We start from the raw sequence: 25,694 nt of genomic DNA on the forward strand, positions 1-25,694 counted from the left end.
GGTGCCCTGGGTGGCTCAGTCAGTTGAGCATTGACTTCAGCTAAGGTCATGATCTTGCTGTTTGCGGGTTGGAGCCCTGTGTTGGGCTCACTGCCATCAGCATGGAGTCCATTTTGGATCCGTTGGTCCCCTCTCTTTCTACCCTTCCCTGGTTCATGCTTATTCTCTCAAAAATAAATTTTAAAAGAAGAAAGATAAATAAATTTAGAAATTATTTTTTGTGACAGAAGAAGAAATAACCATAAAAATAGAGATATCACCCAGGAACACTCAGGCAGGGTTTTCATAGAAGCATGACTTGGTTGGATCACAATGGATCAGCATCTGGTTTTTAGTTTCGTAGACCCAGAAACTGAAATTTTTTCAGATCTGGAGCATTGAATTAAACTAGTCATATCCAACAGACTCTGGTTGTATAGAAACATAAAGGCTAATTTATTAATTTAAATAGAACATAATTATTGCTAAGTATCTGTGAAACTTGCTTTATTGGTCAGCATGTTTTGTTTTTTTCTAAAGGAGAATTATACTTGGCCTGCAAACTTATAATCAGAAGATTGTTAGGACAGCATGAAATAAAAGGTGGTATAATTAAACACATTAGACAGAATGACATTCTAATGGAATCACACCTTGGTCACCATGTCTTAAATTTGAGTGTTCACAAAAACACCTCAGTCAAATAGAAAGAAAAAAAATCTAAAGCCACTTAGAATATAACCAATCCTTCAAAATTTGGAGATATTATATTCTTGCACTGTATAAATCGGGATACAAATGTAATGAGATTCAAAAGGGAATTCATGAATGATTATTCAAAGCAGTTTGGAATGTTAGGGATTTTAGGGTGCAAAATCACAAAAATTAATTATGTCTTCCCATAGGCTGGACTCATTGCCACCTGAAAAGATCAAGCCAGGTTTAATTAGCTGTGAGTTTGACAATATAAATGGAATTTATATTTTAATTTAAAGCAGTAAACATTCTGTAAAAGTGAGCTTCTGAAATATTGTCACTGCTTTTTAAGACTTCATTACACAGATGTTGAGAAAGCTTGATAGGAGTCAATTAGAACCACTTATACAATCTTAAAGTGAGACTTTGGAATGAATGCTGAGAGTGAGGACCAAGAAATTCAGCTGCTTCCTTTTAAATAGTAGCAAACGCACATTAAAGAAAATTTTTTTAATAATGATCTAAATAAGTAATTATTAACAGGGTAACCATCAGAATCACCAGCATATATATTTTTTCTCATATGCATGCCTGGCCCCTACCCTGGGTTTCCGAAATAAAAATTTTATGTTTAAGTCTTAAACATATATATTTCTGAAAAGCTCCATGAATTATATTTGATATTAAAATTCATGGATAAACATGGGAAAAACTGCCAGTGGTATAGGGTCAAGCCACTCCAGGGTATCAGAATCTAAAACCTCTTAAGACAGGAAATTTGAATTCTATGGTTGGAAATGTGCTCAAATGCAGCACTCAGCTGCTTGTGAAAGCCATTACTATGTCATTTCCTCTGACCAAAGTCTGGATTTGGAAGGATGGGTTGAATTGGGTCCCAGCTTTGTTGTTAATCCAAGATATTTTTATGTTTAGTTGTACAGGATGAGAAAATATTAAGTCAATGCTAGTTTAATGAAGTTGAAAACATTTTTAAACAATTCTATTTGGTGATGAAATAGAAATGATTTATTTTGAGGAGCTTGGTGCAAAGACCATTTGCATTTTGCTAAAATTGTTTGCATTCTGGCAAGACAAGGCATTTAATAATGGCCATATTCTTAATTATTAACACCCTGTTCCTAAAACTATTTGTATTACTTCACATATTCTTACTTTTCAGAAAATTGAAAATAAAGTATCTTACTTTTATGCAGAAACTAATGAGTATTAGAATAGTTTTATTCAAATCATCTTTAATTTTTGAAACAAAACTATCAGCTTGATAGTTTCAGAAGTAAGAAGTGTCATTGTCATTTTATAGATGAGTAAACTAAGATTCAAAGAAAAGTTATTTCTATTCTAGTGCCACATAAAAGAACTGGAATGGAAAGTTCATCAACTATTTCAGATAATTTACATATATGAAATGATGTATTACTTCAACAGCCCCAAGGGAAATTTTTTTTTCTCCATTTAGGATTAGAGTGACTTATTAAGTTGCTCTTAGTCACATAGAGAAAATGGCTAAGCTGAGCCTATTTGCACCCAAAGCCAATGTCCTCATGATACACCAACTTCTCTCAGAAAAACGAGGAAAGCTACATAATCTCTAAGAAACTATCTAGATCTCCTTTCTCCCCACCCACCTCCTGGACTACTCAACAAGCCTTCAGTTGAATCAGTAAAACTTTCATTGCATTTTATTGCTTAAGGAAAAATGGAGCAGGCAAATGTGGGGGAAGAAACTAGGATTCAATAGACAATCTTTCTAAAAGGTTAAGATCAGAGCTAATGGATCAACATAGTTGACATAAAACTTTAATTATTTTATGTCAGGTACTCTACTAACTATGGAGATAGATGACCAAGACAAATGCTCTGCCATTGAGAAATTTACTATCTAGTGTGGGAGGCATATAATGTCTGAAAAGTAAGAAAAATCAAGATTTTCAAAAGAAAGTAATAAATAGGATCCTCTACTGGTCAGGACAGGCTTTGGTAATGAAATAAACTTGAAGCAATCTCAGTAGCTTAATACAATAAATGTTTATGTGTTGCTGATACAAATTCAGAGCAGATCTATGGCTTAGAGGTGGAGACCTCTACTCCATACAGTCACTCTGGGACCCAGACTGTACTCTCAGGAATAGATGGTCTCAAAGGTTGCCATGGAAGGGGAATAGAAAGCATATGCCTTGTCCTGAGAGTGACATGTGTTATTCTGCTTATAGCCTCTAGCCAGAACCAACCACATAAACCTACCTAATGCAGGAAGTTGGGCATTCAGTAAGCAGTAAAAGTCTTGGCTACAGATCTCAGCCAGTTTTGACAAGAGTCAGGATTGAGAATGTAGAACATCACCATCTGGGAAATGTCTCCACAGGTTAGCAGAATATTGATCTCAGATACAGCATCCAGGGGAAAAAACAAACTAAAACAAACTCTACATCTAGGTAGTCTCTTCTGAAGAGCATATACTAGGTCAAAAACCAGAATCCTGAAAGGAAATGACCAAAGAAGATTGGGAATTAAATATAAAGAATGAGCCACAGGTTCTTAAATCCCTGACGTATAGTCCAGAAGCCATTAGTAAGGTAACCCTTTAACTGAGAAGTGGTTTATTAAGAGGAATGAGCCAGTACAGACACTCCATTTCTAACTTTAAGTTTATAGGTTTCTATGAATACCCAAAAGCTGTGCCTACAGTTGGCTTTCTTTATTTGGAAAAAGGGGGGGGGGGAAACTCACAGTTTTTAGAGAATTAACTAACCTCCATTTGTCTGGAAGTTTGGAAAGGAGAAGTAAATAAATCACTTCATCATGCCTTTAAATTTGTTCAGATCTGCTCCTGTGAAAGATCCCTTTGACTGTTACTAAATAGCCACAGACATGAATAATGCAAAAAAGGATTTGGAAAATTAAGAACAAGAATTAGAATGGGTGAGAAAAAAAGGAGTAAAATTTAAATAGGTAAATTAGTAAAGCTAGATGGCTCAGATGTAAAGTGAAAAGTGAGGACACTTAGATGCCATTCACTCACATGTCACATTTTTCATGAACATATCTGTGAAAAATACTTGGCATATACTACACACCCAATAATTTGTAATAGGTGTCTCTTGACATAAGAAAAGAATATTTCTCTCAGATACTATTTCTAGCACACCAAAAATGAGACATCTGAGCAGAAATCTTGGATATGGGCTGTATGGCAACAGCTGAGCTAAATGGAAAGTTAAGTAAACTATTAAAGAACTTTCTACCTGCCTAGTTTTTATTCATTTACATGTTCCAGAACTTTACAGAAGTCATCATACCTATGCTGTGTTAGATATTATCAAATGAATTATATTACATTTTATTCCCAAAAAGCTCTTGGAAAAATCTTATCTCCTTATTAATGTGGTTTACATAATTAATGGAAAAAATACTCTTCAATTCAGTTTTGTACACGGAAAAGTCAATTTATGATAATGATTTCCAGAGCTTCTTAAGGCAGATAAAGATGAAGAAATGGTAATTAAAGTTTTTAACAGGACGAGTGGTCCAATAGGAGAATGGGCTGCCACACAGAGTAATGAGTTCTGATCATTTCAACTTTTGACATGCAGGCTCATTCATCATTTGTCGAGGGGATTTCTGACAATGATATGTTAGGTAAGAATTTGCACTGAAGTAGCTTTTTGTAGATCTCATCTCTGAGCTACCATGCTTTTATGATTCCATCATATTTGTGTCCTTATGTATCAAGAGCTTTAAGAGATTGATCCCTATCAAGTTAGGGAGTTGGTTTGAGAGGAGAGGACTGTCTTTATATGTTGAGGAATACAATTGTGACAAATCATTAGGAATGTGAAAGATAAACTGGAAACTTCAAGAATTAGCTTGCCATGTTTTCTATCACTTGAGCAATATGAAATAGCACTGGTTTTGGTCCACTAGAAGTTGATTAAAAGAAATTTAGTAATTAAGGAAGATAGTTCACTGGCATAAGTTTGACCAAATGGTGAGGCCCACCCACGCTTCATGTTCATTGTCCATTTTGGCTCTGTAGGAGGGAGACTTTATATCTCCAGTATCATGGACCCTGAATATCTGTTTGTCCTCAGTTCTGATCCCGACACCTTCAGAAGATTCCCTGATCCCCACTTCAGATAGACAAGTAATAAAAATAAGCTTTTAGCTTCTATCTCCCTTGAAGGAAGTACTTGACATTTAAAATACCTTAAAGTGGAGCATGGACTAAATTCCTGAAAATACCAGTTAGAAATGTATTTAATCTATTCTTAACAATATTTTGGGATTTGCATCATCAGAATATTTCTTAAGAAATTGGTTAATCACTCTAGAATGAGAAGGTTTATGTAAAATCCTAAAACTTGAAAATATATCACTGAATGAAGGCAATTTCTTTTAGCCTAAAGATTCTAGAAGTTTAAGGTTAGTTTAATTGTTTGGTTGTTTGTTTTAGAAAACTTTCTGAACTTTCACCTAATTCTCTAAGCAACATTCATAGTTGCCATAGTGATTATCCCCATTTTTTCATGGTAGAACTAAAGCATATAAAGGCCAAGGGACTCAGTCAAGTCACATGTAACTAAGAAAAGGAGTCAGAATTTGAACCCAGAACTCATATTCTTTGCCAGTTCATGAGATAACTTTTTGACATTCATTCCGTTTTTAGGTAACTTTATTCACTGACAAGCTGGCAGAGGAAGAAAGCAAGTATAAAAAGGAAGTTTAATTTAGATGCTTAATAACGGTGCCAGTTGAATAAATTTTCTCAGCACCATATGAGTTAACATAAACTCATCAGTGTTGAAGTCTTCATTATACAATTTCTTCAGTGTCAAAGATGTCAATGACAAGCCTTGATATGTCCTTGTAAAGAATTCTGGGATGGTTCTTGCATAACCTCACAAGAGCTTATCTTTCAGATTAGACAAGAAATACAGAAAACGAATTGCGTAAAAATACAAACAAAAACAACTTTTCACCTCTCAAGGTAGGGTGGTTTATTTCCTTTCAAGTATTATGTTTCATTAAAGTGCTCTCAAATCACATACTTCCTAAAAATTCAAACATTAGAATGCAAAACGTTTATATAAATATTCCCTCTAAATTAAATTTAATCAAAAATTTAAATTAAAAATTAAATTAAATTAAATTAAACAAAGTACCAGGTAGAAAAAGGCTTTGTTTGTTTATTTGTTTAAAGATAGAAATAATATATGTTTACTCTGGAAAATCTTTTAGAAACATGAGCAAATATAAGATAAAAACCCTATGTAATTCACTATTAAGAGATAAGCTAACTGCTTATCTCTGCTAACTGCTAACTGCTAACACTTTCTGTTTCTCTCTCTCTCTCTGTCTCTCTCTCTCTCTATATATATATATACATATACACGTACGTACATGCAACAAAATATTGTGAAAATGCATCCATCTCTAAAAAAAATTTCTCTAATACTATTTTGTGGAAGAATATGGTATCTTATTCCCCAATAATGAATGTTATTGACAAATATTTGTATAACATGAACCTTAATGAGCATCTACATTTTTAGAATAAATTCTTAAACATGTAATTTCAAAGAGTATGTTTTTATAAGAGTTTTGATGTATATTGCTGAGTCACACTCCAGAAAGGTTATACCCCTAAAAAAGATAGTAACTTCCTTTGAGCATTCATCAAAACTGGGTATTGCCGGAAAATATACCCAATTTTATTTGAAAGGCAAAAATTGTTATCTCAACTGTTTAATATCCATTTCTTTGATTTCTAGTGACCTGAATATGTTTTTCCATTTCATTGGCCTTCTATTTCTTCTTTTGTGATGGTCTTTTGTCTATTTTTCAGTTGTAGAGTCATTGGTTTATTGTTGGCTAGGAAGAGGTCTTTACATATTAAGGATATCAGATCTTTTTTCTGTATTATTTTTTTACAAGGTTTTATTTGTTTTTTCATCTTAAGGTGTGTTGAGCCAAAAATATTTTATTTTTATTAAAAAATCTGTGTTAAGAAAACAGATCAAGTCTTCCTTTCACGTGCTCTGCTTTTTGTGTTGTGCATAAAATGTTCTCTCCAACCCAGCTACATGCAAATAATTGCCTATGAATTTTCTGATTTTGTTTTCCACATTTAATTGTTTAGCATATAAAAATTTATTTTAGTATTCAAAGTAAAATAGGAAACTAACTTTAATTTCTTAAATGATTAACAACTTGCCACAAACCACTTATTAAATAATATATCCTACTAATCATATGTACTATATGTTAAATTTGCTTATATCTAGTCTCTTTTAGACATACACATATCTGCAAATATATCTAAGTATATAAATATACCTATTTGTATATAAACTTCCTATTTTATGCGATTGTTCTTCCTGTCTCTTCTGGCAATCACCCCCATTTGAATGAATTATTTTACTTTAAAAATACCTTCTGATATGTTAAGACAAAACTGACCCATTATATTACTCTTTATTTTTCCTTTTGCCTAAGCCATTTAAAAATGCATTTTCTTTTTTTTTTTTTTTTTTTTTTTTTTAGTTTTTATTCAAATTCCAGTTAGTTAACATACAGTGTAATATTATTTTCAGGTGTACAATTTAGTGATTCGACACTTACTTAAAACACTTCGTGCTCATCACAAGTATACTCTTCAATCCCCATCACTTTAACCCATCCTCCACCCCTCATCTCCTCTCTGGTAACCATTAGTTTGCTTCTTGGTTTGCTTCTCTCTTTTATCCCCCTATGATTATTTGTTTTGCTTATTAGATTCCATATATGAGTGAAATCATATGGTATCTGTCTTTGTCTGACTTATCACACTGAACATAATATTCTCTAGCTCTATCCATATCATTGCAAAATGGCAAGATTTCATTCTTTTGATGACTGAATAATATTCCATTGTATATATACTACATCTTCTTTTTTTAATACTTATTTATTTTGAGATTGAGAGAGATAATGAAAGAGAGTATGTGTAGGGAATAAGCTTCGGAAACCCCTGGCTTGCACTGATGGGTTAACAAGGCATAAAGAATGAGAAACCCATAGGATGTTCACACCCAAGTTTGGGTAAACAAGATTAGGTAAATAGGTATAGAGAGGGTGGGGCAAAGGCCCTGGTACAGAACAAAGGTATATGAGATAAACAAGATTAGGAAATGCCCCCCAGTTTAGTACTATCACAGAAAGCTGCTTTCAAGGGAAGGAAGGATCCAAATAGGTAAACAGGTAAATAGGGCTATAGACCGCCTTGGGGCGAAGTTGCCCAGAGAGGAGCTAATTAGCAAAAGAAAGGTGCCTTGTTGACCCTGAGATAGCATGCTCTGTCTTTCTTATCCCCTAGACCAGTTTAGGTAGAGGTGGTGCCTCAGGTCTTCTGTAAACAACTTTCTGCCCAGCCCCAGGATTTTGTTTTGTATTAACCCAAACCCCTAGCCCTGCATATCTTCAAAACCCCCTTTACCTCATGCCCATGAGTTAATGCTCACAGTTTCATTGTCATTTTGTGAAAGTCCATCACAATGTTTGTAAGCCTTCTGATCCTAATAAAAACAGAGCAAGGACCCTTAATGGGGGCTCTTGTCTTCTCCCGGACATTAGCCATCTCTTGCATTTTTAATCCTGTGTCCCACTTTCTTGCTGGACAAGAAAGAACTCCAGATCCAGAGTCTATGACAAGAGTGCAAATGGGGGAGGGACAGAGAGAGAGGAAGAGAGCAAATCCCAAGCAGTCTCCATGCTGTCAGCACAGAGTCCTAAGCAGGGCTTGATCTCACAAACCATGAGATCGTGACCTGAACTGAAATCAAGAGTCAGATGCTTAACTGATTGAACCACCTAGGAACCCCATAAACCACATCTTCTTTATCCATTCATCAGTTGATGAACATTGGGCTCTTTCTATAATTCAGCTAGGTAGATAATGCTGCTATAAAAATCAGGGTGTGTGTATTTCCTCAAATCAGTAGTTTTGTATCCTTTGGGTAAATACCTAATAGTGCAATTGCTGGATGGTAGGGTAGTTCTAGTTTTAATTTTTTGAGGAAGCTCCGTACTGTTAAAAATGCATTTTCTTAGTTTATGTTTTAGTTTTAGGTGTTTTTTTTTTCATCTACAAGGCTTTCCTTCTAAATTGACATAATATTCTTTTATCAAATATTCTTAAAATAGGTATCTAGTCTTTTTCATGAAAATGCCTAGCAATTAGGGCTGAGAAATCAAAAAGCTCTTGAACCCCTGTAGCAATGACTATGGTCAACTGTGTGCTGAAAACTCCACAGTCAGAGCAAAGCAAGGAGCAGGAAGTGAGGCAATGTAAGTGCTCGCCTGTGAATTCATGGCCACACCTCAATTTATTTCTGGTAAGTGCATGTGACAACTATTCACATACATTACTATCTTTATACTGTCCAGGATATGCCAAATAAAGTAACAAGTCCAAAGGCGGTCTGTTTTAGAAAATTAATTAGAAGAGAGGGTAAAACTTGGTCTTGCTTATGCACAAAATATAAACTTGGAGACTCTTCTGAGACTTGGTATAATTTAGGAAGAAACAAGCTAGAGTTTGGGATATTTTGATCAGTTGACTTGTTCTAACCACTTTTGTAATGAGTCCTCCTCAGCAAGGTGCAGCAGTGAATTGTGCGTCTTTCTTATAACCATGTAAAAGTATAATTTTGCAGTAGTTTTCGTTGTGAAACAGATGGCTCTATACTGATTACTGACACTCTTTTTTTCCATGAGGCTTCATACCTAAAGGTTTTTACAAGGATCATTGGATGAGATTAGCTGTGCAGACAGTGGTTAAGGAAAAGTGTAGAATTACTGGGCACACATTGTAGCCAAGGCTGTGGCTATGCTATCACAACGTCTTAATCAAATGCTACTAACATCAGAGAGAGCCCTAATATACAGAGAGTCTTTCCTAGTTGGCATTCTGGTCTGAAGAGTCCGTCTCTCCCGACCTCACTGACTTGTTGGGAGACCATTCTACCCCAGTGCCATTTCGATCATATTTCTTGGAGAAGAGTGTCCATGGGGGGTGTACAAGGTTTCCCTGGCTATCTGAAAATAAAGCATTCCTATGAAAACTTTCCTAAGTGGAAATGGTGTGAAGAAGCAATTATCATTAATTTATATGGAGAATTTTTGAGCACTCTCAACCCCCCCCCCCCAAAAAAAAACAAAAACAAAAATAATCTTTCTTAGGCTTTTCTCATAGCTTAAGACACATCTTGCTAATGGACGCACAGGTTAAATGGAGATAAAGCGCAGATGCTCACAGGGTAGAGTTTAACACTGCGGTGGCTTGACGCTGAGATACTGAGTGTCATTCCAGGGAAGGAGCTTGGCGGGGCCACTCTTCTTGCTGAAGATTGCGTGCTGACTCTAGAATAGCTCACTGCAACACGAACACCGAACCCTACTTGCCAAAAGCAGGGGTTGCCTGTATAACTAATTTTTCCTTATTCTGCATCAAATTCCACCAATAAAAAACCAGGAATGAGCAGTGAAGAGTCACATATCATTGTTTAATTCTATTAGAAATGTCCTAAGAAACCTCCCCGGACATCCCTAAGAAGTCTTTTTGCTTACTCAAGAGCAGAGCATGACCTATTTATTAAAGTTTTACACTTATTTCCAGAAGATGGCCTTTGCTAATCTGGCTTTCAAGTTGGAAGGAAAGAAGAAAAGTTGATTCCTTATGGATTTTGCTCTAAACTTTAACCCTCAGGCGGTTAAAGCCTCTTTATCCAAAGTGAATCTCTGTTTAATAAGGCCCCTTTTATAACTGCTCCAAAACACGCTTTCAAAACAAAAGTTAGAATGCTGTATGGTCCATTCTCAAGAAAGATCTGTTTCTGTTCAGCACCCGCCCTGACCTTTTTGTTGAAGAAGAACAAAATAATGTAGTAACAAAAACACAAGTGGCTGCCAAAGGAAGAGAAAAAAAAGTTCCTGTAAGGGACTGAAACAATAAATCTCCTCTCTGCTGAACTCCCAAAGGGACTGTGTGTATTTCCTCCCGTTCTTTATCAGAGCCCCCGAAATAAGTAGGAATGGGCAGTGGCTGTTCACATTCAGCACACCTTTTCCATTTGCTAATAAGGCCCTGCCAGGCTGGGAGGGAGTTGTCTCCGCCTGACTCTGAAGAGAAGAGCCACGGAGCCGATCCGCGGGCACCATGAAATCCCTTCAAGTGACCATCCTTTGTCTTCTGCTCAGTCTTTATAGCAGTAAAGAGGACACAGGTACCATTTTCTCTTATTCCTCTGACGGTGTGGATCAGAAATCACTAGCAGGGGACTCAGTCTCAGTTTACCCTCAGGGACCTTGCCCTGAAACGTGGCTGCAGCAATTCATTTGCTGTGTCCAGTGTGTGGATGTTGACTGGGAATGCATTGAGAAGGCTCCACGGAGAGAATGTTTGTTTTCACTGAAAGGAAATGTTTGCTGGTGCGGTGGCCTTGCAGCGTATTTGATGGGATCGTAAAGGTACAGGGAATACACAATAGCATTTTTTGAGAATAAAAACCTGGGAATAAAACACTGGTTAAAAATGTACTATTTATCACCACTGTGCTCCTTTCAGGTGTTAAGTCTAGAAATAATTACTGTGTCAAGTATGGGTGAAAGGCTGTAGTCAGAAACATTGCGTTGCAGATGCTGGCCTATATGCGTGGCCACTATCTTTTGGCTCTGATAAATTGAGAGGTTGGATAAAGCTGCCTAGGAAAATGAATAGCAGTATCTTGAGGTGGTCGGGGAAGTAAAGAGGAGAGTCATTTTGATAAAAGTGAGTAACATTTATTTGCTCCAGAAACCAGCACAAATCCACACATATACACACAACATTTGGCTCATCATCTCAAAAATCTTACCCATTGACGGCAGTTTCAGAGACTCAACCAAAGGCTATATGTGAATCAATATAAGTCTTGACTATGTTAATGGCCAGTTGCAAGAGATTATTAACATTTATCTTCTAACCCTTTCTGAGGGATTCACTGTACGTAATTAAATTTAATCAATATTTATTAGGATCTTACCATGTAGTCATCAGTGCAAGAAATACATGAATGATTAAGCCATTGTCCTTACCAACAGTGGTAAATGTAGTGTGGGGAAAAATAAATATGTAATTCTAATACACGACAGATTTAATAAGCATGAAAACCAAAGTACAAGCTGTCATAAAAGAGCACAGTTGGGAAATATTGATTCTGAGGGGCCCTGGGAAAATATCAGTTCTAATTTTATTTTTTCATGTGCTCTTTTCAAAAGTTTGTTGCCTACAAAAATTCTAATATAGAGTAATAATATAGGAAAAATTACATACACTGCTTCAATAATATTTATCATTAATTTCTCAAAATACATACATACATTTAGGACTCATTCCCAAACACTTCAAAATCACCTATGATGGCTTACCATGCATCTTGGCGTTTCCAGAGTCAAGTTGCAGCAGGTATCAAGGCCAGAAAACCTAACTTAGAAGAGTTACCAAGCATCTGAGTTTTTAAAATAAAGAGTATTTGTGAGAGGCCACAGAAATCAGTATATGAGCTTTTAAGTAACTCTTCAGTATGCATGGGAAAGATTGGTAGGAATCCCAATGCCATGAAAAACACTGCTTACAAACACGGGTCAGGTCAATATAAATTTGAAAGTCTGGATGAAGCTGTCCCTTGCCCCGGGTCTGTAAGTACACTAATTTCCCGGCATTGTTAAACTCTGAATGGATTACATGTCTTTCTGAAAGCAAAATGGAATGGTATCAGTTCAAGAATTCAGTAGTGTCAAATCAAGAATCAGCCTGCAAAACCTGGCCGTAAGAAAGATGGAAAGGTACAGGATAACCCAGAGATGACCTGGCAGATTTTCTGTTTATGATCATTTGGGGAAAATACCAACTTCTTTTAACTCACCAGTAGTGAGCACAACCTGTTAATGGTGTCTTCTTTCTAATGAACTATTAACCCAAGTAGGGTACTTTCTTATTTAAGCAGATATAATGATTACATAATGACTATCTCCTTCAACTTCTGCCAACAAGCCTATTTGTTAAGGAAAGTGTCTGTAAAATCTACTCCATTTTTCTTAAAAAAAGGAAACTTTAGCTCATGAGCATAAATTGCCCATCCAAGTGATGCCCAGAAGGAACTGGAAGAGGTTTTCCACCAGGTTGTATGGTTCTGTTGCACCTGGCTCTGCCTGTTCTGTTTCTGTCCCCAGATATGCCGCAGGAAATGAAGCATTTCCTAAGCTGATTTATTAAGTTCTTTCCCTAACCCTCTGTACCGGAAACACATTGATTTCAAAGCTTTGTACATTCCCCAAACTTAGAATGCTTAACATATTTCATCAGCAGAATTGATTATTAGGGGTGAGGCGGGAGACATTTCATCTGCCTTAAATTCACAAGTTGTCAAGAAGATCCATGCTTTTTTGCATAGTAATTTATTCCTAAATAATGATCTTTTAGAGAAATTGACTACTTTTCTTTTTCCTTCTGACATTTTTGTCAGTCCCAGATTTAAATAAATATAGTCTTTTGTGCTCATTGTGAAAATCAAGTGAATCTTTCTACACAGCAGTGAGTGACTTTCTATTACTTGGTTGGTGGTATAACATTTTACATTCTCCAATTTGGAAAGCTGTTCTGTTGAAATATGTACGTGAAGTTCCTGAAAAGGAACTGTCATTCTTTCCCAAGGTTTTCTAAATTGTATTTAAAACGGAACAGACCCCTCCTGTGGCTTTTAAACCCCTTTGGCTTTTAAGCCTAGATCTGTGAGCCTTTTCCTGTCAAGACTGAAAGACATGAAATGAAGAGGGCCTGGAAACAAGTTACTCTTCAAGCGCCATTTGCTTTTTGGAGTTTACATTAATTTAGGAAAGATGAAAATGTTTCAAGCATTTGCAAATGGGAACAAACATCATTTTATTGGTATCTGAAGAAGAATTTAATTGCTTGGAGAGATTCATTTGATACTGATCGAATATTCAGTTTCATGGAAAAAATGGATTGAACACACTGTAAGACAGGCTTTATACTAAATGCTATAGATTTATAGAGAATACTTAAGACTCAGCCATGGCCCTTGAAATGGGGAAGAGAAGAGGAGGTAAGGAATAAGAAGTTTGACTATATTGTAAGTCTTAAGTGGTGAATAAAGAATGATAGGGAGCTTAGTTTGGGGTGTAAGGGCATCAGAAAAGACTTCATATAAAAGTGGAAATTATGATGAACTTTGAAATTTGAAAAACAGGAGGCTCCAGACCGATGGAATTTCTTGAGTAGGAACATGAAAACATCAGTATATTCTAGTGTAGAAATGTAAGGATTGGATGTACACATTGGATGTAGGTTAAGTTTTAGAAACTAAGATTGGAAATAGAGTCTCAAGATATGTGGCTACCAGGATGAAAAATATTGGCTAGTTTTCAGTCAATAGTTAATACTGAATAGTTAATTCATTTAGAGCCTCTAAATGTGTTTCAGTGTGGAAATTATATGATTGGGGCTATACGTTGGGAAGATGAATCTGTCGGCAGGATATAAATTAGACTGCTGCAGTCAGGAGAGACGAAAGCTAAAGAAAATAGTGCAAATGTTATCGCCAGTCTAAAAATCTGTCAATAAAGTAAAAAAAAAAAAAAAAAAAAAAAAAAAGATTTGGGGAAGAGCCTAAAGGGAGTAGAAAGTTTGTGATTTGACATATTCTTGACTGGCAATGAGGGAGAAAGTGAATGAGATGTACAGAGAGGATTATCTGAAGACCAGAAGTAGGAAAATGGTTTGGGAGCAGAGGGAGGGAAAGATAGGTGGAGACCATTTAAGGAGAAAAATGAAGTCTTTGATTTTGGACATGGTGAGTTTGAAATCCTAATAAGATATTTAAACAGAGACGTTGAGGGTAAATTAAAATCCGCAGGGAATTGTAATGCCCCTGAAGTTGAAGGTGGCGGTGAGTGTTCTTTACTCTTGAATCCCAGGAGTTCTTAGTCCTGCCCACTTTAAGATTCATAACAGAGAAAAGCAATTTATTTCTCACCTGGATGCTCATATTTCTAGCTCTCTCATGGCACTTGTGTTTTAATTCTATCATAATTATTTGTAGGCATATCTGATCTCCTCTTCCAGATGATAAACACCTTGAAAGTAGGGGCCATATTTAATTACCATATTTATTTTGTTTGTCCAGTAACAGTTCTAAACATAGTAAGGACATAGTTAGCCGGATGACATGTAAATGAATGATACAGTTGCCTTCTTTTTTTGTTTTGTTTTGTTTTCATTTTTTATTTCTTCCAATGACAAGCACTCACCAGTTTATTGCCTTGTTTATATGAAAGATTATGGACATGTATGACTCATAGTGTATAACATGGATACAAATGGATTGCTTTGATCCTGGCAACGAAAGTGGGCACCAAATATAAGGAAAAGGGAAAGGGGCTTCTTATCAAAGGGAAGCCAGTTCCCAAAGTCTGGCCAAGAGAGAAGATGACACCTATAGATGGACCATCTAGCACTGGGTGACAGTAATTTACAACAAATATGGAAAAAGAAACAGCCTTGACTATAATCTTTGGGAGGAAGAGCATCTAAAAAGAATTAGCTCTACTTTTCCTTTCTGGGAATAAAATACTTTATGTAGTATCTTCTTATAGATAGAAATATTCAAGAAGAAACCTTATTCTCAAGCAACTTCTTAAAAATACAAAATGGATTTTTTTAAAAAAACAAAGTTCATAAAAAGTGAAGTTTAAGAAAGTTAATTCATGTGTTATTTTAGATAGCATAAGAGTTGCTTTAGAGCAGATCATTTTACTGATTACTTCTGTTTAGCTTAATCACTGTCAGCAAATCTTGCCTAAAATGGGTGTTCTATTGTGAGGAGAATGAACCAATAGGCAAACAGATCCATCGGGGAAGTATTCAGTCCCCACACCATTTGTTTAACATTCTTTTTTTTTCCACTACTCATTTTGTTTGAAGTTTCTACCTAAAAGTAGAAGTGATCAGTCTAGAATTTCTGTTTTCAAGAGATTCATAACAGTAGTCACCAGTAAATTCTCTGGCAATTTTATCTTGCTAATTGTAATTATTCAGATAATTGAGGGAAAAAATGATGCCCCTTTGGGATTTTCAGAAAGCTTGTATTTTACTGGATCATTGCCCATCCTTTCCTTTTCATTGATGAAGTTCCATTTCATGCTTCAGGTAAACATTTTAACTTATGAATAATTCTAATTCAAGTAATTTCTATGTTTTTTGGGTTTTTTTTTTTTTTTTTTAGTCATCACTTTCCAACTTCCTCTTCATTTTTGAGAACAATTTGAGATGCACATTTCTAAACAGTGAATGTCAAAGCAGGAATGTACTCTAAGGGACATTCAATTCCTGTTAGTAAGTGCCTCTTTTCCCGTTACTGAATTCCTGTGGGTCATTATAGGATAAGATAATAATTCCTGTTGGGTGTTAGAAGAAACTCTTTTAGTTAGCAGACAAGATCCCTTTTGTACTGTTGCAGACACAACATCAGCATCGACATGAAAACCATTAGTGATGGCAGTTACATCTAGAAAGGCCACTGCATGGTTCCCAAATTTGGAACAACCATAGGAAAAAGTGTTTTAAACAAGGAAAAGAAAAGAAAAAAACAGTTTTCTAAACTTGAATACAAGCTTTATGTCTTGTAGAAATATCAGCAGAGATAATCATAACTAGTGTCTAAATAGAAGCAGCTACTGTACAAGCATTAGACCCCTGTTTTGTCTTTCCCTCTATCTTCTCCGGCTGTGTTTACTCCAGCCATCGCTATGGCAACCTGCCAGGCACATGTGTAGCCTGACAGCGCATTGCTTCATGTGAATGTATATCTTTTGCTTTCTTGTCTGTGTCACTCTGATACTGAGACAGTGTCCCTGGCAGAACCGCATACGGCACTGTTGGGCATCTGAGCTGTAAGAGCAGGAGCAGTAGCCCCTCTATGAGACAACTCCTGCCGAAAGAGGAAATGGAGCCAGTGAATAAATGCTTTCCTCTTCTGTTCCTGCTCTGTTTCACTGCTTTAGTCCTCTCTTCCTTTCCCTGACTTCACTTTCCTTTACAAACTGTCTGCACACAGAGAGTTTGCACACTCTGCTTCATCTTGGGCTCTGTTTTCCGGTGAAATCCAGGATTAATTATTTCTCTTGATGGGCTCATTTTAGTGTGAATGATAAGAATATATCGAGATGTAGACTTGTTACAGTTTCTCTGATACTCCAATCATTATTCACCACCTTTCTTCCTCTTCACTTAAAAAAAAAAAAGCAAGAAAAAGCTTTATCGATCTTTTGTTGAATGTGTTAAACAATATTCTAAGCAGGTCCTTTTCTAAGGCAATCATTTGCCTGTTTGTATAGATTCAGGAATGAATTATATTGTAAGGTTGGTAGCCAAAAATGTTGAAGTCATTGATTTTATTCTTGGTGCACTGCTCATCTAAAATATGAACTGCTTTTTAAATCTGTCTGTTCAGTCATATTCTGTCTTAAACACAAATTAGTTGTGTCAAAACCCTGACATAGTTGGATCTGGTCCAATTTAACCCATATGAGTGTCATCACAACATCTACTGACATCTACCATTTATTAAGCCAGACATTTTACACGGATTACTTCCATCACAACATTTTAAGGCCAACTTTATTATTCCCATTTTACTGATTAGGAAATGAGGCTTGAGGGACTATAAAGTTATACTAGAGCAATGTGGTTTAAATCAAACGAGAGGAAGTTCTTCAAAATCTTCCTTGTAGCTTGTTGCCTTCCAGTGTGGTGAAATTGCAATACGTTGAATTTTTCTAACGGAAAAGAGAAAGCATAGAGACTTTAACACTTGGGTAATTCAGAAGCCACTGCTGCCTCTCATAGCATCTTCCACACCTTAAAAACCACAAATTAAGTGCCATGAATGAGTTTCCACTTAGCGATAATGATCCTCTTGCTGTGCTGGATTCAATTAATTACTAAGGGGATGCATTGAAAAGAGGTGTAGGCATTTGCCTACCTACCGATTGTTAAGTTAGTTGGGAAAAAACAATGTGGTTGTCTGCAATATAAATGTCAGTGCAGCTAATAGGAGACTTGGAGAAGGAAAGAAGCTAAGGAAATAACTAACAGTGAATTAATCACTTAGTGTCACATTTATAACTCTTTTGGAGCCAGACTGTCTGGGTTCAAATTCCAGCTCTGCCACTTACTATCTGTGTGAACTTGGGCAAGTTGTACAACCTTCAGCTTTCCCAGCTGTGCAATGGGACCAGCGCAGTCCCTACCTCATGGGAATATTAGGGGGATCACGTGAAGGCATGCATACAAAGAAAACACCCACAATAGTGCCCTGCATGTGAGAACTCTGTAAGGTTTGCCGAGTTTAGGGACTCAGAGTTCTCTAGTTTATTATATCCCATTCCTTAGACAAACTGCCTTATTTCCAAATCGATTCTAATGCAAACTCAGCAAATATTTAAATAATTATGATGTTAATTCTCACAAAGTGAAAAACCAGCGCGTGAAAATTTTTACTGAAGAATTGATGTGAGATGCTAGAAAGATGATTGCCATGTTTTTAATCACCATACATGTAGGCACAATTTGATATGTGCAGATCGTATTCTCTAGAATGTCTTTCAGATTTGTAAGTTATTTAACTCACTGTATAAACTAACCACTCAAACTAATAAGTAAAAATATGTTTGTGTTTTTTTGTTTGTTTTAATTTTTTTGATGTTTATTTATTTCTGAGAGAGACAGAGCATGAGTGGGGGATGGGGAGAGAGAGAGAGAGAGGGAGACACAGAATCTGAAGCAGGCTCCCGGCTCTGAGCTGTCAGCACAGAGCCCTACATGGGAGTGGAACCCTCAAACAGTGAGATCATGACCTGAGCCGAAGATGGATGCTTCACCGACTGAGCTGCCCAGGTGCTCCAAAATGTGTTTGTTTTTAATGAAGATGCTAACTTTGTAGCCTGAGAATTGTCAGCCTCCTTACATATTCTCACCTTCCTTAAGGTATTGAGCACTGCTTAATCTGAGAGGTGGATATGTGAGGGGAAGACACCTTGATTTTAATGTGAGAACCAACTTTGAGTCTAGCTTCTTAGTATGCTGAAATTAACCAAGACATTAAATACTTCTTAGCCTCAGTTTCTTCATCTGAATATGAGAAAAATGATATTTGCTGACACAGTATTAGTGTTACATGAAAATCAGAAAACCTATTTGAAGTGCTCTGGAACTCATAGTTTACTATTTAAATATTGGTTATTAATATGCAAACTAACATTTAACTCACAGTATCAAAGAATAAGTAGGAAGGCATTTCATACATTTGGGAATTTGTCTTTACTGACTGGCACTCCACGATTGCTCTTTGAGCTACAATACTTTTATATGTTGGGGCGCTGGGTGCCTCAGTCGGTTAAGTTTTGAACTCTTGATGTCGGCTCAGGTTATGATCTCACTGTTCGTGGGTTGGAGCCCAGCCATCAGGCTCTGCGCTGACAGCACAGAGCCTGCTTGGGATTCTCTGTCTCCCATTCTCTTTGCCCCTCCCCTGCTCATACACATGTGCATACTTTCTCTCAAAATAAAGAAAGAAAGAAATACCTTTATATATTTTTCTACGGCTGCTACACATTCAAGTAGCCATGTGTTGAACTACTGTTTGAGTTATAAAACCACACACATGAAACACAGAACCATTTGTATCAGGCATTGAATTTATTTTTAGCTCGAATGGGGAAAGAAATTATTTTTTGTGGTATGAACTGTGAAATCGTCCTCCGAGAGCATTTGGCAAGCGTGAGGACATAAACGGCGAGCTCTGGGACGCTGTCTCTAGGGAAGAGAGGTCACTCCTGCATTCGTCAGCTCGTGGCCATGGTGACAACTCTCTCCAACAATGAAACATCTCTCAAGTATCTCTCCCTGTGGACCCAGTTTTTGAAAACGAGATCCTCCATTTTAAATACACAAAATTAACAGCAATTGCATTATTGGGATTAAGATAATGAAATGATGTGAATCCATAAGCTTTTCTTTTTCTTTTTTTTCTTTTTTTTTTTTTTATGAATCCATAAGCTTTTTGTTATTTTTCTTTTTATCTTTTTCTGACAGCCTCATTTGTTGGGAACCAGTTTTATATTAACCAAAGTTGACAACTCCATAGATTTGCAAAATAGAAGAAAGAAAAATGACAATCCTGCCAGCCATTTAAAATCCTTTTATTAGGGTCCATTGTAACCTAACTGAATGTAAATCTCTTGAGAACAAAGACAATATCGAATTGATCTTTTTTTCCCCCAGGACCTATCTTTGGACACATAGGTGATGATCACTAACTAGCTCTTGCTTCAATTTGGAAAACTGTATTTCTTCAAAAGTCAGCAGAGTTGAAAAAAGTCAGAGTTGAAAATATACAAAACATTCCTGGATTTGTTTTCAGTGACTTGAGGACAATATTTATTTTTATCCTTGGCCTGCGTAGTGGAGAAGTTGTGAGTGTCATTTTGGTCAGCTGAACTGATTTAGTTTGCTTTATGAAATTGACCTGCAGTCCTGTTGCTGTATAAATAGCAGAAAATGCCCACCTCTGGTTTATATTAACTGTTCAAATCGCATAGGAGTGGTATGATTATCAGAACGCAAGTGTTGAATCATTCCTGTGTCTCGCTCAGAAGAAAAAAAAAAAGTATCCTACAATTCATTGGGTAATTCTGAAACACTTAGATCTCACTAGTCCTCATTCTTGCTAAAATGTAAAATTGTGGAAGTTCAACTGTAGAGATGCATTGATTACAGACTTTACCTCTCCAACTCTGAGGCCTTCATTCCGTGTGTTGAGTTAATAACTTTATTCTAATCTTGTCCAGAAGCAAAGGCATTAAATAATTCAGTTATTCCCAGGTTTTAACATTTTCGTTGATCAGTAAATAATAAAATTCCCCTCGGGCAGTTGACAGGCAATTAACCGGTTTTTACTTTGTCAAATAAAGACACAAACTACCTACAATGTACATACCATTTACCAGTATGTTACATAAAATAAAGTCTGCTTTAGCTGTATGTATATATCCGGCAATAGAACAACTTTTTTTGCACTGAGTTCCGACTAATGTCACAAGCCGGCACTGTGCAAAGGTGAAGTGTACTGTCTGGTCTTGAAGCCAAGAGGCCTTCGGTGTTAGAGGGGCCACAAGCCTGCTGTGTGGCTGGGCCAAGCAAATGTTTTAGCCTCTCGAGTCTTTAATTTCCCAATCAACAATATGAGTACAGTCCTACGAAATCATATTCAAGTTTTCTTCCAGATCTATCATTGTGTGATCTGTAACAAGCAATTTCTGTGTATTTTGCCTCAAGTTATCTTGCTTCACTTTCATCCTGTTATTTCTAGATGTGTTCATTTTGGATCAAGATGTTCAATTCTGTTTCCTCATGTTGTTTCCTTTGGGAATTTTCAGACAGGGCTGTAGGAAAGTATCTGCTTCACAGGTAAAGGGTCATTTCTCTGCCATGAGAGACATTTCTCAGAGGACACACCCACGAAAGACAGTTTTCCCATTTGCCCTGTGGTATTATTTGTATATAATTTGGACACATGTGATGGTGGGAGGGATAGAAGAAGAGAGAGAGAAAGAGAGAAAGATAAATTCACTGACATCCAGAAAAAGATTGAGAGTAAAGATGAGGTTAAAAAGAGTCGGAGAAGGTGCTGGAGGCTGGGAGAAAGAGAGAAAGCCTCTCTGAGAGGGTTGGGATGGGGGAAATCTGAAGAATAAGAAGGGGAGGAAGAAAGATATGTAACAAAACCTCTGATAATTTGGGAGGAGCACTCCCCAATGGCCTTCCAGCCACTCTTCTGGACCTGATATGCAATAGGGTTCTTTCTTCTTATCATTATATCTACTGCTAGTCCTTCATTCTTCCATCCATTTCATTTGCAACATGCTACACATTTTACAAAGCACTTTATTGATCAATTATCTCATTTAATTCCTGCCGTTGCCTGGGTGATTGTGCAGGCTGGCGTTACTGGGTTCACTGTCAGAGGAGAAAAGCCCAAGGACACACACACTGTAATTCAGATCAGTAGGTTTTAACATTTATTACTCATAAGAATCACTTAAGTTACCTGTGAAAAATAGATTTTCCTAGGGCTCATCCCCAGTGCTTCCAGTAAAATCCAGACAACTCTGCTTCAGCAATTACTATGGATAATTTGTATACATTGGCACATGGACTTACGTTCTGAGAAATCCTGGACTAGATTTCAATTTCCTGAGCAATCATCTGAACTCTTTTTATTGCCCCTCAGACCCACAAGATTCCCAGAGGTGTTAACCTTTAAAAAAAAGGTGCTAGGGTCTGGTGCTTTCAGAGGGAGACTTAGTATGAATTCAGAGCGATTTTTAGTTTTTTTGTTTTTTGGGATTTGTTTTTCATTTTGTCTGTGTGTTTTGTGTTTTTGTGTTTTTTTTTTTTTCTTGTACTAGTTTAGTATAATAGAAATTAGATTTGGCCAAGGCAAACTAGATTTGAACCACTGAAATCTCCATAGGTGCATAGGTTTAAATTCCAAGTTTTTTTATCCATTCATTGTAAGGAGATTCCCCACTCATTATGAGTTCCTATTGATTGCTTTCCATTCTACTATTAATCTCCTTCCTGTTTTCATCAACACTGCAAGACCCTGGGTCTCTGTCCTGTCGCTGCTCGAGAGGAACCCCCTTGAATAATAGTTTGGTTAGAGACACAGCTACGGCCTTCTCGTCAAAGTTTCAGGTGGTGTCTGAATGTGTTCAATAATCCAAACACAAATATTTCTGGTTCCTGGAGAGGTGCTGGAGCCAGAGGAGTCTGAGAAGGTATGGCGAGTTCAAGGGCCAATGTTAACAGATACCTTGTAAGCTTACAAAGAGATTGAGAAGCTGTGATGTTATGAATCTACAATAGCCATGCAGGGAAACTGGTAGTATTAGAAAATTACAAGGTGAAATTTGTCAACTGGCTTATTACCTGCCATGACTTAACACACTGGGATATGTGACAGGAGGAATTTAATACGGTCTCTTCCTGGGCTCACAAACTGGCATCCACTGACGTAACCTGCACATGTGTATCGTTTGGCCCCAAAGTGTTCTATGACTACAGGAAAATATTTAAAAATAAGAAAACTTCACAAAACAGCAACAAAGAAGGACATTGATGATCTTATTTTCAGGTTTTCTGGCAACTCTGGGCCTCATATTCCTCGTGGCAGCATTCATTTAAATCTAAGTAATGGGGCGCCTGGGTGGCTCAGCTGGATAAGTGCCTGACATCAGCTCAGGTTATGATCTCGCAGTTTGTGGATTCGCGCCCTGCATTGGGCTGTCTGCTGTCAGCACAGAACCTGCTTTGGATCTTCTGTCCCTCTCTCTCTCTCTCTCTGTCCCTCCCCTTTCTGCATGATCTCTCTCTCAAAAATAAATAGCCATTTAAAAGAAAACCCTCAGTAATACATGCTCCTTTGAATCATGGAATGTTCTCTTTCTTACAAACATATGGGTACTTGTACCCTTCCTGGGTCTCTCATTCACTTCTCTGTCCAACCTCTGTGGGTATTGGGGTTAATTCCTTCACCTATTTCACAGAATTTGTAGGATTTCAAATTAGCATTAAGTGGATAATTTGCAAACTTATTCCATGTTTGTGGTGGTTCAGTGGATTTGGAAAGAACAGGGTTCTGGGGCAATTTCCTGTAATTGACTAGGCTTGCTAACTCCATCTCAGAATTTTAAAGACATATTCCAGTCACCATTTTTTTCATTTTTCATAAATGAGAATGTTTTTATTGAAGTATAGTTATACATAATTAACTTAGTGCTGATGAATACTCTTTTTTTCATAGACTTAAGAAAGCATGAAACTTAGAAAATGATTTAAAGAATTTAGAAGCTACAAATCATAAAATGTGATTAAAATTCTACACTATTTTTGTTTCCCACCGTCTCTTAACAATTTATTTGGTGAACATAAACTTCCACCCGTGAAGAAAATATTGAAAGCCCATGGCTTTTTTGCTCACTCTTAAAAAGTGAACAATTTTATGGACAACTAAATTTGCAGAGTGCATCAATTCAAAATTAGAATATACAATCCAAAACAATGATTGAAAATTCTCTCCTATAGAACATGTTCATGTGGGATGGAATTCTACAAACTGGTCTCTTTATAGTTTCTCTGTTTTTCTGGTTCCCTGTCCTCTCTCCAGCCCCTTTCTGACCACTCCATGTTGGGAACAGAGTGAGCAAGGAGTAAGAAAGGTGAATGAAAGGTATTACTTGATCTAGCACCGTAAGTTGTGCCCGGAGCTTCATAGATAGTTAAAGACAACTGCTGAATGGTGCATTTTCAAAGGTGTGCTTTTGGGCCTCTTGCCCCTTGCAGCTCTTTGGTTCATAAGAATGGATCCTTATTCTGGGAGTTCGCTTCTTAGTCCTTCTGAACAAAAAACTGGTAATCCTGTGTTAACCCAGAGCTTCACGATGTTAACGTGCCCAACTCTTTACATATACCTGAGGAACAGGACTCAAAGTAGCTCTAAATTCACTCTCTCACTCTCTCCCTGCGTTTGGTCCACAAGAAACAGTCATATATCTCTTTCTCTAATAAGCTCTGCTGGGGCAGTCATTCTCAATGTAGTAATAACTCTCCTGTTCCTACACTACAGCAGCTAGGCAGCAGTCTTTCATTGTACTGATTTTCCAAGTATGAGTCACTGGCCGCTATGACTTTCAACTGTAAGAACCACATATTAGGGCAGGTTTGCATTGCAGACCAGACAAGCCTTGCTCCTTGGAGGTAAAGTAAATGAGAATGGGATTCGAAAGAAGTATTTTGCAAAGACAACCTCCTGTCAAATAACATCTATGTGCCTCTCTCCACACTTTTATTCCTTTTATGTTACAGAGTGGATAAAGGGATTCCAGTGTCAACAGGCTTTAGGTATTTTATTTGAAAATCTGATTATGAGTGTCTCACAACTTTGTGATTTCACATGCATTAGTACCTGAATAAAACTTTGATGTTCACACATTGGGCCAGATACCGTATGCCAATCTTTCCTTTGAAGCAATTAAAGCCTTGAATGTGTATTTTCTCAAAGTTTGATGTAATTATGCTATAAATCAGTATTATAATTAGAACAATAAAATTATCTGTATGTTTAGAAGTTAAGGCATTCCCTTATAAGTGACCTACGGATCATAGAAAAAACGATGATAGAAATTAGAGAAAATGTGTTGAATATGAAGAGGAAATAAAATATTTTATAACAAAATGTGTAAGATGGAGCTAAACCACTGATTAGAGGAAACTCTGTAGTCTTAATTGTACACATAAGAAAGGAAAAAATAAAAGAGCAAAATAAACCCAAATAAAGTAGATGGGAGAAATAAGAAAAGTAAGAGCCAAAATTAATGAAATAGAAAAGAAATACATAATGCAAAGAATTTCCGTATATAATAAGATTGCTAAATTTCTACCAAAATTAATCAAGAAAAAGGAGAGAAGAAACAAACAAAAATGAAAAAGCAAACATCACTCTAGATGCCACTAAAAATGTAAGTCTATATTATAAAAAGCTTTATAATTCAATAATTTTGGAAATTTATATAAAATGAATACATTTCTAAAAAATATGGCCCCTCAAAACTAACTCAAGAAGAAATACAAAATTGTGGTAGATCTTTACTCATTAAAGAATTGAATCAGCAATTAATAACCTTCCCACAAAGAAAAATCTCACAATTAGTGTCACCAAAATGTTATATTAAACATTCAAATAACAAATAAATTTTGTTTTGCATAAACTCTTCCAGGGACTAAAGATAGAAGTTTTACTCCCCAACTTATTTTATGAGGCTAGCAGATGGCTAAAATCAAAACT

At 36.5% G+C, this 25,694-nt stretch overlaps 1 protein-coding gene across 1 annotated transcript in view; it reads left to right on the forward strand.

Annotated features, from left to right (window-relative positions):
• Positions 1–10,736: 10,736 nt before the first annotated feature.
• Positions 10,737–25,694, forward strand: part of EMCN (endomucin) — a 102,751-nt gene continuing 87,793 nt past the window's right edge. Inside the window, exon 1 of the mRNA XM_019415832.2 lies at positions 10,737–10,955. Coding sequence (XP_019271377.2) covers positions 10,889–10,955 — 67 coding nt within the window. The 5' untranslated portion in view covers positions 10,737–10,888. The remainder of the gene's footprint in view (positions 10,956–25,694) is intronic.

Source organism: Panthera pardus, unplaced genomic scaffold, assembly GCF_024362965.1.
Source record: "Panthera pardus isolate Hobbes unplaced genomic scaffold, ASM2436296v1 HiC_scaffold_13, whole genome shotgun sequence".
NCBI lineage: Eukaryota > Metazoa > Chordata > Mammalia > Carnivora > Felidae > Panthera > Panthera pardus.